At 48.3% G+C, this 13,568-nt stretch overlaps 1 protein-coding gene across 7 annotated transcripts in view; it reads left to right on the top strand.

Moving 5' to 3' along the window:
• Window positions 1–13,568, top strand: part of Srgap3 (SLIT-ROBO Rho GTPase activating protein 3) — a 256,828-nt gene that overhangs the window by 138,310 nt on the left and 104,950 nt on the right. For all 7 annotated transcript variants that reach the window (XM_052720873.1, XM_052720872.1, XM_052720870.1 and 4 more), the window contains exon 2: window positions 1,092–1,284. In XM_052720873.1, the coding sequence (XP_052576833.1) occupies window positions 1,100–1,284 (185 nt within the window). In that variant the 5' untranslated portion in view covers window positions 1,092–1,099. The remainder of the gene's footprint in view (window positions 1–1,091; window positions 1,285–13,568) is intronic.

Genomic DNA, 13,568 nt, shown 5'->3' with positions numbered 1-13,568 from the left:
TTTGTAGACCTCTTAGATGATGGTGATGATGGGAAGGGGACACTGGACCATTCAAGGATGGGCTTGAGTGATTTACAAAATTAATGGGATGTAGACAGAGAACCCATGCTAAAGAGCTGAATGTAAGCTTTAGGCAGAGGGGAGCCTGGGGTATTTTTGAGGAGGTTGTCAGCAAAGAGCAAATAGGATGTCTTGAAGAGCTGAATCTATTGAGGACCCAGGAAGGGGTTCTGCATCTGAACCGTGGCAGTGAAGGAATTAGGACTTGACAAAGTGTTGGGCTGTGACTGTTAGGATATCAGGACACGTTAAGGTTGTTAAGGGTTTTAAGGCCTGAGGTGAGATTTTTTTTTTTTTATTTTTTTAGCTCGACTCCTAGCTTTTGAACATTTCTCCTGGTTGCCCAGACTCTATCAGTCAGTACTTCTCCAAGTGTGGACTAGGTTCTTCTAGAGGCACTTGAGATGTTTAGGAGCTTAAGGTATTTGAAAGCAGTATAGGCAGGACCTTAAAGAACACCGGGGCTCTGGATACCTTCTGATGCCCTCTGGGTCCTGCCTGTATTAATGAGAAAAATCTTAACACTTCTCCCTGGGCTACCTCTTTTTCGTTGACAAAGAATAAGCTTCCTGGGCAAGGCCTCTGGCCCTTTGGCAAACCCTAGTTGTAGTGTGTAAATAGGATTTAAAAGCGTTATTTTCATAGAACTCATTTCCGATATCCCGGGCTGCAAGGGCTCCCCCTTTTCTGGAGATAGATAGAGAGAGAGATAGATAGATAGATAGATAGATAGATAGATAGATAGATAGATTTTTAGTTTAAGCAAATTCATTCCAGTGATAAAAATTAGTAAATTTGCTAATCATGTTGAGTAACATGTAGCTGGTGGTCTGTGCATCAGTCAGAAACCTTCATGGCAACATGGAGTAACTCAAGTTTGGGAAACAGTAGGTTAGACTGTAGAGCAGAAGGGGGCCCTTGCCAAATCTCTGCATAGCAAAGTTGGGGCTCTGTCTGAGTTCTGGGGGGGGGGTCTGGGTCCACTGCTGTCCCCGGCCACAGCCTGATGCTCAGCTCCTTGCCTCCCGCAGAGATCCGCATGCAGCTGGTGGAGCAGTTCAAATGCCTGGAGCAGCAGTCAGAGTCGCGGCTGCAGCTGCTGCAAGACCTGCAGGAGTTCTTCCGCAGGAAAGCTGAGATCGAGCTGGAGTACTCCCGAAGCCTGGAGAAGCTGGCTGAGCGCTTCTCCTCCAAGATCCGCAGCTCCCGGGAACACCAGTTCAAGTGAGAAGTTGGCTGTGGGTCCTGAGGTGGGAGGTAGCGCCGGGCAGGAGGGCTGTTGGCAGAGGCAATGAGCGGAGGAGGCCAAGAGTGGATGAGGAGGCCAGGACTGGACCTTGACCTGTGAGGTCCTGCGAGGTGCTGGGTTCTGCGGCTTCCAGGAGCTCGTTGTTCTCATGCACCAGTTAAAGGTGGAGATGACTTCCATGCAGAAGGCTGCTGTAGAGAGTAGATGAGTGACTTGGAGCTGCCTTTGTTTATGCCCAGCTGAGACTCCGTACCTCCTTTCAGCACATCATGACTTCATCTGGTTGACTTTTACTTGGGTATCAGCTCAGCTTCTGTGTCCTTAGAATAGACGTCTTTTCATGGACTGGGTCCATAGAGTATCCTCCTTCCTTGCTGTTCTGGAGGACCTCAGTACCTAAACACTGTCCTACCTTTTTATTTACGGCACACAGACCCTCTGATATCCTAACTGCTCAAACCCCAAACTCTGAGTGCTGAGGGTCTCTATCTGACCAGGCAGGTTCTGAAGACCTGTAGTTACACCCTGAATTGCTGCTGGAGCTATCCACAGTGGGTGTGCACCGCTGGGGTCTTATCACCTGCCCCTCCTTCCTCTTGATTTGAAACCAGCTCCCCTTACATCCTAAGTGTGAGCGTGGAGGAGAGGGGGAGGGCAGGTCTTGAGGACACAGGGGTCCCTTATTCCCTCACCTTGTCTATAATGAGCCCCACTAGCCCCTCATGGGTTCATTAACTCAGCCACCAGACGGATGGGTGCCCCAGCTGGCAGTTGGACCAAGTGGGCTGCTTGTCTCACTATCAAAGTCTAATTAGGGGGGTCACCCAGGCCAGTGCAGCTGGGGTAGACCCTCTACGTGATGCTAATGTGATGGTCCAGCCCTGATGGCTTTTGGTTTTTTTTTTTTTGGTTTTTCAAGACAGGGTTTCTCTGTGTAGCTTTGCGCCTTTCCTGGAACTCACTTGGTAGTCCAGGCTGGCCTCGAACTCACAGAGATCCACCTGCCTCTGCCTCCCGAGTGCTGGGATTAAAGGCGTGAGCCACCACCACCCGGCCTGATGGCTTTTGGAAGTTGAGTTTTCTGGGCAGGCTGACTCACCTTGGACTCCAGGGTGCTCAGTGACCTGGCTGCTGCTTCCGTTCACAGGGTCTGTGCTGTGCTCTGGGCCTTCAGCCGAGATGTCGTGAGAAGCCAGGCTGTCTTACAGATTCTTCACTGAAGGGTGCTTCTTGGCAGCTTGTTTTATTCTCACTGCAGTGAGCTTAGCTGAGGAGGGAAAAGGGAGGAGGGGAAGGAAAGAGCAGGAAGGAGGGGAGGGTGAGGTTTATTAATTCTTGGTTTGCGCACTTTACATGAGAGATTTGACTCAAAGAGGGAATTGATTTGCTGAAGATACCACTGCAAGTTAGGGACAGAATTGGGGCTGAAACCCAGGTCCTTCTGCTCTAGGTCAGGGTGTTTTCTTTTGTCCTATGGGTACTTCTCCCTAAGGCCCACGCTTTTCCTAATCTGCTGTGGGGATGTTTACAGTTGTGGAAGGTGCTAAATTTAGGGCCAGACCTAGCTAGGTTGAGTTCCATGTGGCACTTTGTAGCTAGAGTTTTTCTCTCCAGGTCCTGCCAAGCCCTGGCAGTCCTGTAGCCCACTTATAAAATAAACATACAGACACTTGTATTATTTAAACTGCTCGGCCATTAGCTCAGGCCTACCATTGTCTAGCTCTTACTCTTATATTCAGCCCATTTCTGTTAATCTGTATGTCGCCATGTGTTCCGTGGCTTTACCTGCTGTCTTTACATGCTGCTCCCTGGACGGCAGGCTGGCATCCCCTCCAGACTTCCACTTCCCAGCCTCTCTTCTCTGTTTGTCCTGCCTATCCTATACTTCCTGCCTGGCTACTGGCCAATCAGCGTTTTATTTATTCACAACATACAGGACATCCCACAGCAGCACTTGATTTAAAGAAAGGCCTAGGGGCTGTCATGGTGGCTCAACCGTCTAAGGGGCTTGCTGCCATTCCTGACAACTTGTGTTTGATCCCCAGAACCCATATGGTAGAAGGAGAGACTGACTTCTTGTCCCCTGTGTCCACAAAAGGCTTGGCCTATTGTGGTGATATTTTAATTGTGCTGAAATGTGATTTTATTTGTATGTTAATAAATAAAATTTGCCTGGAGATCAGAGGTCATTAGCAAGCCAGGAATAGAAGTCAGGTGGTGGTAGCTCATGCCCTTAATCCGATCACAAGGCAGGCAGAGTCTCTGTATGGTCAAGGACACAGCCAAGCGTGGTGACCCTTGAGTCTTTAATCCCAGTACCAACCATAGAGACCAGGAGGTCTGTATAGACAGGCAGTGATGAGGAAGTCATGCAGCTAGGCTTAGAGCCAATGAGAAGGCCGAGCAGAAAAGCAATAAAACACAAGACACACAGGAAGAAGGTCTCTCTCTGAGGAGAAGGATGGCAGTGAGTGGTAAGATAAAGGTAGTCTTGGCTGTTCGCTAATGCTCTGATCTCTTGGGCTTTTAACTCTGTATTTGGCTCTGGGTTGGTACAAATGTTTCTTGAATAAATGTCCAGTGGTAATTAGAGCTGCCATAGTGGGCAGTGTATCTTTTGACTTCCTCAGATTGGTGAAACCGTTTGAGCAAATTCCCCACTCAGGTGTCTGGTACTTGGTGCTGCGGTGCTGTGAGGACAGAGTGACCTTGACAGTAGCCTTCTGGCTGGGGAATGGGGACCACCAAGGGGCCAGTGTGTAAGGCTTGGTAAAATAGAGGCTTCTCCAAAATGCAGAGTTTGTGGCCTCCCCCGGCCTCCTGCATCAGAAGCTCTGGGGCAGCAGCAAGCCTTTCTGGGGGTTCTGGTGACCAGCCACTTTGATGGTTTTCTAGATGACAAATGGTTTCAGTCTTTTTGTGGGCTACACTGGCCTACCTTCCTAGTCACCAGCATAGAAGTCACGGTCTTGCCCTTTCTGGAGGGGCCTGCAGGAGCCTGGCTTTTCCTTCTGATGGGCTGGAACCAGGAACATCCCCTGGGCAGGAAGATGCCCTGGAGGGCAGCACATAGGGGCCTGGCCCTGCTTCTCAGGTGGGTGGGTGGTCTGGTCCAAACAAGATGGCTACGTCTGCAGAGGCAGAGGTTTCCTGTGACCAAGACTTTTCCCAAGAGCTGTATATTCTAAAACACCAATACTTTGACATACTTGGTAGAGGAAGAAAAAAAAGAAAAGAAAAGAAAACGAATTCTGTATTTGGGGATCACTGACTAGTCTGGAACTCACTATGTAAACCAGGCTGGCCTTGAACTCACAGAGATCTACCCATCTCTGCCTCTTGGGTGCTGGGACTAAAGGTGTGCACTGTCATGCCCAGCCCACTGACAGCTCTTAACAGCTGAGTACAGTGTGTGGAAGGCTCTGAGAGGTTTGTACGAAGACTGTTGTCTTCTTTCTGAAAGCAAGGTGACCATAGGATTTCCCCTTCCTAGGATAAGTAGTTATACTTTGCAAACTAGGGCTCTCTGGGACCCCATATTCAAAGCTCTGTTCTTTACAAACCCCGAAGTGTAATGGCATTCCACTCAAACAGTGCCCTGTATTTGGGGTGTCAGGGCCCCTTTTATTCTGACTCCTTTGGTTTTTCAGTAGTTCTTGGTTTTAGGGGAAAATGCCTCAAGACAATCCCCTGTCCAAGGTTAAGTGATGCTGGCTGCTCTGTGAACCACAGAGAAAAGCAGCAGAGAATTCTATTTAAACACATTACAAGTATTTGGGGGAAAAGCCAGAGTTTGGGAAGAGCTAGGCGGTGCTTGGCTAGACACTGCATAATATTCTGTGCAGATATTCAGTGCCAGCGCATTGGGAGTGTCTTCCAGCTCCACAGAGCAGTTGAGAGGGAGGATCCCACCTGGCTTCCTTTCCAAGAAAGCACTCTTTACTGGGGAAGAAGTGCCATAGTTTTCACAGCTGCAGCATGTCTTAAAACGATAGTATTCAGCGTTCCAGGTTATTCTTGACAGAAAAGCATTTTTGCAATGTGTAATTTGAAGTTGGTGTGCAGAGAACCCAGGGTTGAAGGTCTGAGCAGAAGAGATAGGGATGGAGGAAGCCCTCAGATTGGGCTTGTGTTTCTACTGATAATTATGACTGCTCCCATGTCCAAAGTCACACCAATAAGTTGTTTGATTTTCCATGTTTCCTCGTGTCTACCTTACCTTGTGCCACGTTCTCTCCAAGGTTAACAGCAGTCACCCTCTTAGTGGCACTTTTGTGACATGCAGAACAGATACATCTTTATCTTCATAGTTGACACTGGTAAGGTTTGGGGAGATTGATTTGCCGAGGACACAGCTTTAGTTGTAGATGATACAGGCAGGATTTGCATCTTGGTTTGCAGACTCCAAGTGCAAAGTGCCTCTGGCTGTGCCGCTGCACGGCAGGTCTGTTTCCTTGGCTCTCTGCCCGGGTTAGTGCTTGCTAAGGGTCACCATCTAACCAGACCTGTGTGAGCATCAGGGGTCTGGGAAAGGCTCTTGTGCAAAGTCTCTCTTCTGGCTTGGCTAGTTGTGGGTCTCAGGTCAGATTAGCGAGGAACCAAACAGTTTCTAGATCGGGCATGCCACCTTCATCCTGCTAGGTACTTGAAGCAAGGGGGGCATTTCTAATCTGTCTCTGTCTCTTTATCTGTCTCTGCGTCTGTCTTTCTCTGTCTCTTTCTGTGTCATAACACAGTACAGAACTGAGCAGTGCTCCTCAAAATAAAGGAAGGCTCACTGGTGCTGCCTGAGCCATAACTTCAATTCTCTTTCAGCCTTGAGGAGAAAGCCTCCTTGGTGCTCTTGCAGTGGTAATGCCTCTCTAATCTTTCCACAAACCTCAGGCTTCTGTACCTGCCCAAGAATGCATTATGCTGTTTGTCTCCCTTAACGGTACTTTCTCAGTTACCTTCTATTTATGGCAAGCATTTTAAAAAAGAAAACTATGACTAGGGAAAGTTTTCTGTAAATATAAAGAAAAAGACAACAAGAGACTGGAGAGATGGCTCCATGGGTAAGAATATTCTGTATTTGAGTGTGAAGATCTGAGTTCAGATTCACAAAACCACCCACCTAAAGACCATGTGTGCTTACATATGTCTATGACAGCACTTTAGAGAGGGAGGAGTCAGGAGGATCCCTGGGGCTAGTCACCACCCCATCTCTAGGTTCAATGGGAGACCTTGCCTAGTCACCAGCCCATCTTTAGGTTCAATGGGAGACCTTGTCTAGTCACCAACCCATCTCTAGGTTCAATGGGAGACCTTGTCTAGTCACCAACCCATCTCTAGGTTCAATGGGAGACCTTGCCTAGTCACCAGCCCATCTCTGGGTTCAGTGGGAGACCTTGCCTCAAGGGAATAAAGTGTAAAGTGGTAGAAAAGGATGCCTGGTGTCCTCCTTTGGCCTCTGTGTGTGCATGGGTATGTGCATATCACACACACACACACACACACACACACACACACACACACACACACACACATCTGTGTTGTAGCTAGAGTTTTCCTGCCTGGCCCACAGTCAGGACAAAATCTCTCACCTGCCAGTCCCACAGTCACTCAGACCCAACCAAGTAAACACAGACACTTATATTGGTTACAAACTGTATGGCCGTGGCAGGCTTCTTGCTAACTGTTCTTACAGCTTAAATTAATCCATTTCTATTAATCTATACCTTGCCACATGGCTCATGGCTTACCAGTATCTTTACATGTTGTTTCTCATCATGGCGGCTGGCAGTGTCTCCCCTTCTCAGCCTTCCACTTCCCCGTTTTTTCTCCTCCTTGTCCCGCCTATACTTCCTGCCTGGCCACTGACCAATCAGTGATTTATTTATTGACCAATCAGCAACACATTTGACATACAGACCATCCCACAGCACTTCCCCTTTTCTTTTCTTAAAAAGGAAGGTTTTAACCTTTACACATCTCCAAAGTCAGCTTGGTATATTTGGGAATTTGGGCGTAGCTTCTCTTACTACTTCCTGCTGGAGGGGGGCGCTGTATCTTCTGGGGAAACAAAGAAAATTTTAGGATCATGGAGTAGTCCGTGAGACTGTATCGTCTGAGCCAGTTGCCTTGAAACGGTTCTGGATGTTGGATCATCTGGGCCATGGTGTCATCAGAGACCTTTCAGGGGGTCTTGGCTGGTCAAACCTGATGTATCTTAATCTGGAACAAATCCATAGCCTCTGGCTTTCTGTGGAAACAAAAGCAGAGCCTCTTTTCCAAAGCAACATATCCTTATATCCAAATTTTGAAGTCAAGATACCTTTAAAATATCCATATTGGTTTAACTCAACAGCTTTTACAATCAAATGTTTTTTTGCAGTTACGAATATCAAAGAGAACATAATCCAGATTCTCTGTGTGGTAGCCATCTTTACGTGGCTTATTTTTTTATATTAGCTTGAGCCTATTGCTTTAAACTGCAGCCTTCTAAGCCTGAAACGGCGCTGGCGCTGCTGGCTCTACCCACTTCAGCTTCCCAACATGGCGGTGATACATTTTCCGCCAGCTCTGGGAGCCATCAACTCTCAGAAATAGTGGGTCTATGCTTCTATCAAAGCAGCGTGTAGCCCAGAAACCTCTTTTTTTTTTTTTGTTTTGTACTAGCAAAGGCTAAATCCACCACACAGCTTAATGTGCCACTTGCAGAGGCCTCATTCCCACCATACTGTAGGTCGAGCGCGCACGCTAGGAACCCGCCAGTAGCTCAAACCGGCAGCTGCCGCTCATTTGAGAGAGACAATTAGGAACTGTTTTTAGCTCCATCTTAGAATCTTTTTTTCTCAGTTTTTAGGTGGAAACTCTTGCCACCACGTTGTGCGCCATTTGTAGCTAGAGTTTTCCTGCCTGGCCCACAGTCAGGACAAATCTCTGACACCCGCCAGTCCCACAGCCATTCAGACCCAACCAAGTAAACACAGAGACTTATATTGGTTACAAACTGTATGGCCGTGGCAGGCTTCTTGCTAACTGTTCTTACAGCTTAAATTAATCCATTTCTATTAATCTATACCTTGCCACGTGGCTTGTGGCTTACCGGTACTTCACATGCTGTTTCTCATCATGGCGGCTGGCAGTGTCTCTCCCACCCAGCTTCCTGTTCTCTCAATTCTCCTCTCTGTTAGTCCCGCCTATACTTCCTGCCTGGCCACTGACCAATCAGTGATTTATTTATTGACCAATCAGCAACACATTTGACATACAGACCATCCCACAGCACACAGACACACACACGCATGCACACACACACTTAAAATTAAAATCAAAGGTAGATATTGAGCCTGGGTTTGGGGATGTGATAATTCTGATGTTAGCAAAAGCTTATGCTGGGGCCCATTTCCAGTTCCTTGTAGAAAATTATCACCTTCCCTGACCTCCAGCTTCTATCCTGCAGCTCCTATAAGCTCAAATGTCTATCATTTCTATGTTCTATTGTCCCTGGTCCACCTTCCCTCCCCTGCAACATCTCTCTTCCTTCTTCTGCCATTTCAACCTTCTATCTTCAGCCATCTATCAGCTCCAGATTCCATCATCTGTATCTCCCAGCATCAATTTTCCATCACTGTTGCATTCATTCATTCCTAATTCCTATCTTCCACCTCCCACCATCTTCCACCTCCCATCATCTTCCACCTCCCACCATCTTCCACCTCCCACCATCTTCCACCTCCCACCATCTTCCACCTCCCACCATCTTCTACCTCCCACCATCTTCCACCTCCCACCATCTTCCACCTCCCATCACCTTCCATCATCTTCCTCCTCCCATCATCTTCCACCTCCCATCACCTTCCATCATCTTCCACCATCTTCCTCCTCCCATCATCTTCCACCTCCCACCATCTTCCACCTCCCACCATCTTCCACCTCCCACCATCTTCCACCATCTTCCTCCTCCCATCATCTTCCACCTCCCACCATCTTCCACCTCCCACCATCTTCCACCTCCCACCATCTTCCACCTCCCACCATCTTCCACCTCCCATCATCTTCCACCTCCCATCATCTTCCACCTCCCACCATCTTCCACCTCCCATCATCTTCCACCTCCCATCATCTTCCATCATCTTCCACCATCTTCCTCCTCCCATCATCTTCCACCTCCCATCATCTTCCATCATCTTCCTCCTCCCATCACCTTCCATCATCTTCCACTTCCCATCATCTTCCACCATCTTCCTCCTCCCATCATCTTCCACCTTCCCTCATCGTCCACCTCCCATCATCTTCCACCATCTTCCTCCTCCCATCATCTTCCACCTTCCCTCATCGTCCACCTCCCATCATCTTCCACCTCCCACCATCTTCCACCTTCCATATTCTGTCATCAGTTTCCTTTTCTCTCCTGTAGCAGGACTCTTGAAGCTCATCTTGCAGTGTGCTCTTTGTGATGGCTGCAGCCCCTTCTCCTCTTCCTAGTTTTCCATCTGGTTTTCACTGCTCCCACACACGTTCCCCGGAATCCTCAGCCCATAATCAGTGAATTACAAGCTCTCAACCAGGTTGTAACTTATTTGTGTGTGTATATACATACATATGTACATATTACATATGCATCAACAGAACCCTATTTCTGTATTAAGAACGATGAGTAGATTTAAAGGGTACGATGTATGTAGCAGTTTAGTTTTGTCTCCATTCCATCAGGTAGTTAGAATAAGAGTGGGTTTTAAGAATTATATAGGACCTTATACTTTGCAAATTCATTCACCAATCTTTAGTTCATACATCCTTCTAAGAATTCTGGTGGAACACAGAGTCAGAGGAGGTGGCATCACCCCTTTGGGACATACAAGGGATTTGAAAGCCAGGCTCAATGGGTCCTAACTCAGGACCCATGGTTGAAGGATGAAATAACTGGCCAGGTGAGCCTTGGGTAGGCCCTTCCTCTGCTTGGTTCTATATAAACAACATGTCACATCCATTTTTCTCTTAGATAAACTGAGACACAGAGGCTTGCAGAGAAGGAGATGGAGAGGTTGCTCAGGTGTTTCCTAATGGGGCAGGGGTTTTCATTTCAGGACTTGACCAAAGACAGGGATCTGGTTTGTGAAGAGGGTGTCAACTGCAGGGACTTATGCTCTCTTGATCCCAAGATCCCAGGACACTGGATTTAGATCCACGTGCCTCTGGGGTTCTGCAGGCTTGGAGCTGGGTTCTGTTTGCTAAGCGGAATTTTCCAGCCCCCAGTCGGGAAGCTGGCAGAGCTAGCTTGCTGCTAATTTCATTTTCCTACCTTACCAGCTTGGCAAAGCTTGGCCTCTCCAGCTTCAGTCTCTTGGAACCTCATTCCCACCTTTCTTAGCCAAAGAAAGCAAGCAAGCTGTGACTCACCAGAAATGTTCATTGCTAGTTTCTAGCCATAAAAAAAGAAAATATGTACATCTGTGGAAGTTCTGCCCTTATGTCCTAGCTCAGCAGCTTCTGCCTGCCGAGGAGAGGCTTGGATGCAGGATGAGAAAAGCCAAGGAGTCGCTCACAGTGGGGCTGAGAGAGGGAAGGCTGGCTCCCTTCATTTTGGTGCCTTCTAAAAAGGGGACTGTAGCAAGCAAAGGTAGCAGAGGGGGCTAGGTATCAGGCCCAGGGACCCTTTTGAAAAAGAACAGGTGACCCCAGGAAAAGGAGAGTGGAAGCAGAGGTTCCTGAGGACCTCCATCCTGATCTGTCACCTGTGCTCTGGATATTGTTTTCTGCAGTCCCAGGGTAATGCAGACGGTACATGGGACAAGGCAGCAGGTACCCCAGGGCCCAGCAGCCCTGCAGGCCCCCAGCCTCACAATACATCATTATTATCCTACTCATCCTTTTGTTTTTGTTTTTCGAGACAGGGTTTCTCTGTGTAGTTTTAGTGTCTATCCTGGGTTTTGCTCTGTAGACAAGGCTGGCCTCGAACTCACAGAGATCCGCCTGGCTCTGCTTCCCGAGTGCTGGGATTAAAGACATATGCCACCACCGCCCAGCGCTATCCTGCCCATCTTGATTCCTAGGCTTCGTCCACGTTGGTCTTTACTTAGTCCCTTAAATACATGCACCAAATTCTCTGCCCCTAAGAGAGGCCACTCTTCTAGTACTTTCCCTTAACCCCCTCTAATTCTTCTTAGAAGCCCACCTTACCTACTCCTTCCTCTTAGACACTTCAGTGAACCTCAAAGTCAAGCCTCAAGTCCCTTGCTCTGGGCTCTTATGGCATATATGCCCCTTTACTCTAGCACTTTCTGCCAATTTAATTCTATACACACCTGAGATGCCTCCGGTGAGTCTGTCTTCCCCCAGCACACTGTCTACTGTGTGGAGAACAGGAGCCACACATGTACTCATGGTCATCTTGGAACCCGACCCTACAGAACGCACATCATAAAGACATTGCACAGATGAGCCACTGAAGAGTGACCAGGGAGCCCTTTTCTGGGGTTTTGTGGCATGGTTTGAGTAGCAAGGCCACAAGCATAGGTGACCTGTGTATTGTCACATTGCTAGAGGGAAGACATAGGAGAGCACCACATGCAGGTCCAGGTATCTTTCTCTTTCACCTTAGTGGCTCTTATTGGTGGCCCAGTGAGGTAGTGAGGGCCTGGTACCATTGTGATGGAGGCCACAGATGCCAACCTTCTACAGAAGGGCTAGCTCTAACTCTTGGCTATGGATAGCCCACCTGGCATATTAGTTGCTTTTGGTTGCTGTGATAAACACCATGATCAAAAGCAACCTATGGAAGAAAAAAATTATTTTGTCAGCTTATGGTTCCAAAAGGGAGTCCATAGTGGCTAAGAAGGTATGGCAGCGGACAGCCATGGCAAAAAACTGAGCGATCATATCTTTAACCACAAACATAAAGCAAAGAGTGAGAACTGTAAGTGGGGTGAGACTGTAAACTCCCCAAAACTGTCCCCAGTGATGTCCTTCCCCCAGCAAGGCTGCACCTCTCCAGACAGCACTTAGCCAGGGACCAGGGGTTCAGACAGAGGAGCTGATGGAGGACATTCTTCGTTCAAGCCTCCGTGTCCAGCTCTTTGTCTGCGTGAGCTGGGCCTCACACATACGAGTGCAAACAGGGCAGAGAGGGGTGGGAAGGCAGAGCTAGCTGTTCCCGTGCTGGGTGGAGCTTCAGAGTGAGTGTCTGCTTGGAAGGCACACAGGGCTCACTGGCCTTGCCTGTCCCTTCCTTGTTGCCTCTCGGACTGCGGCTTTGTCAAACTCTCCGGGGGAGATGTTGCTCCCCTCCCAGCCAAACCTCTAACCTTTTTTTTATTCCCCAAAAGCCAATTCTGCTTCCCTGGGTGCCCAGCCAGAAAATGGGTGCTGTCCCGGAGTCTTCTTCCCCAACCCCAACCCTTCTCAGTTGGCCCCCAAGTCCAGCCAATACCCAGGCACTGAGTCCTTCAACTTCTCTCTTGGTCCCTGGACGTTGCCCCTGTCCTCCCAGGGTCCCACTGTCAGGGCTGAAAAAATGCTTTGACCCCTTTATGCCTTTGCTCTAGATCAGGGGTTTTCAACCTGTGGGTCACGACCCCTTTTGGGGAAAACAACCCTTTCAGAGGATTCACCCAAGACCTTCAGAAAACACAGATATTTACATTACGATTCATCACAGTAGCAAAATTACATTTATGAAGTAGCAGTGAAAATAACTTTATGGCTGGGGATCACCACAACATGAGGACTGTATTAAGGGGTCGCAGTGTTAGGGAGGTTGAGAACCACTGCTCTAGACCCTTCTATTGCTCCCTGATGACTTCAGGATGAAGCTCAAACTCTTTAACGGTACTTAAAGGCCCTTTGCTATTGGTCTCTACCATATTCCCTAGCCACGTTTGTCACTCTGGGTCTCACCCCAGAGCATCATGCGGGGTCCCTAAGCTGCCCTGCAGCCCACCAGCATGCTCTTTTCTCCTTTTTGCTGGCCCTTAGGTAATAGTTCTCCACCCAGAAGGCTCTGCTCTGGGCACGTCCACTCCAGCCTTTGATCCTCAGTCTAGAAAGGGCTATCTGAAAGAAGACAGCAATGACCACCTTACTTCCCGGTCTGGTATGGGGAGGCTCTGCAGCCTCCCTCCCATGGATACAATTAATGAGGCTACAGCATCGTCTTCTGTCTCTCATGCATCTTTCTTACTTAAAAGTAGAAGGCTCATGCGGAGGCTCACCAGAGAATTTGAGCTTCTACACACACAGCACCTGGATGAACTAGTTCATGTGTACATGAGCAAAA

This window comes from Peromyscus californicus, unplaced genomic scaffold, assembly GCF_007827085.1.
Source record: "Peromyscus californicus insignis strain IS unplaced genomic scaffold, ASM782708v3 Scaffold_6__1_contigs__length_162567912, whole genome shotgun sequence".
NCBI classification, from domain to species: Eukaryota; Metazoa; Chordata; class Mammalia; order Rodentia; family Cricetidae; genus Peromyscus; species Peromyscus californicus.
Note: the sequence above shows the minus strand (reverse complement) of the source record. Positions and strands in the feature narration are given on the sequence as shown.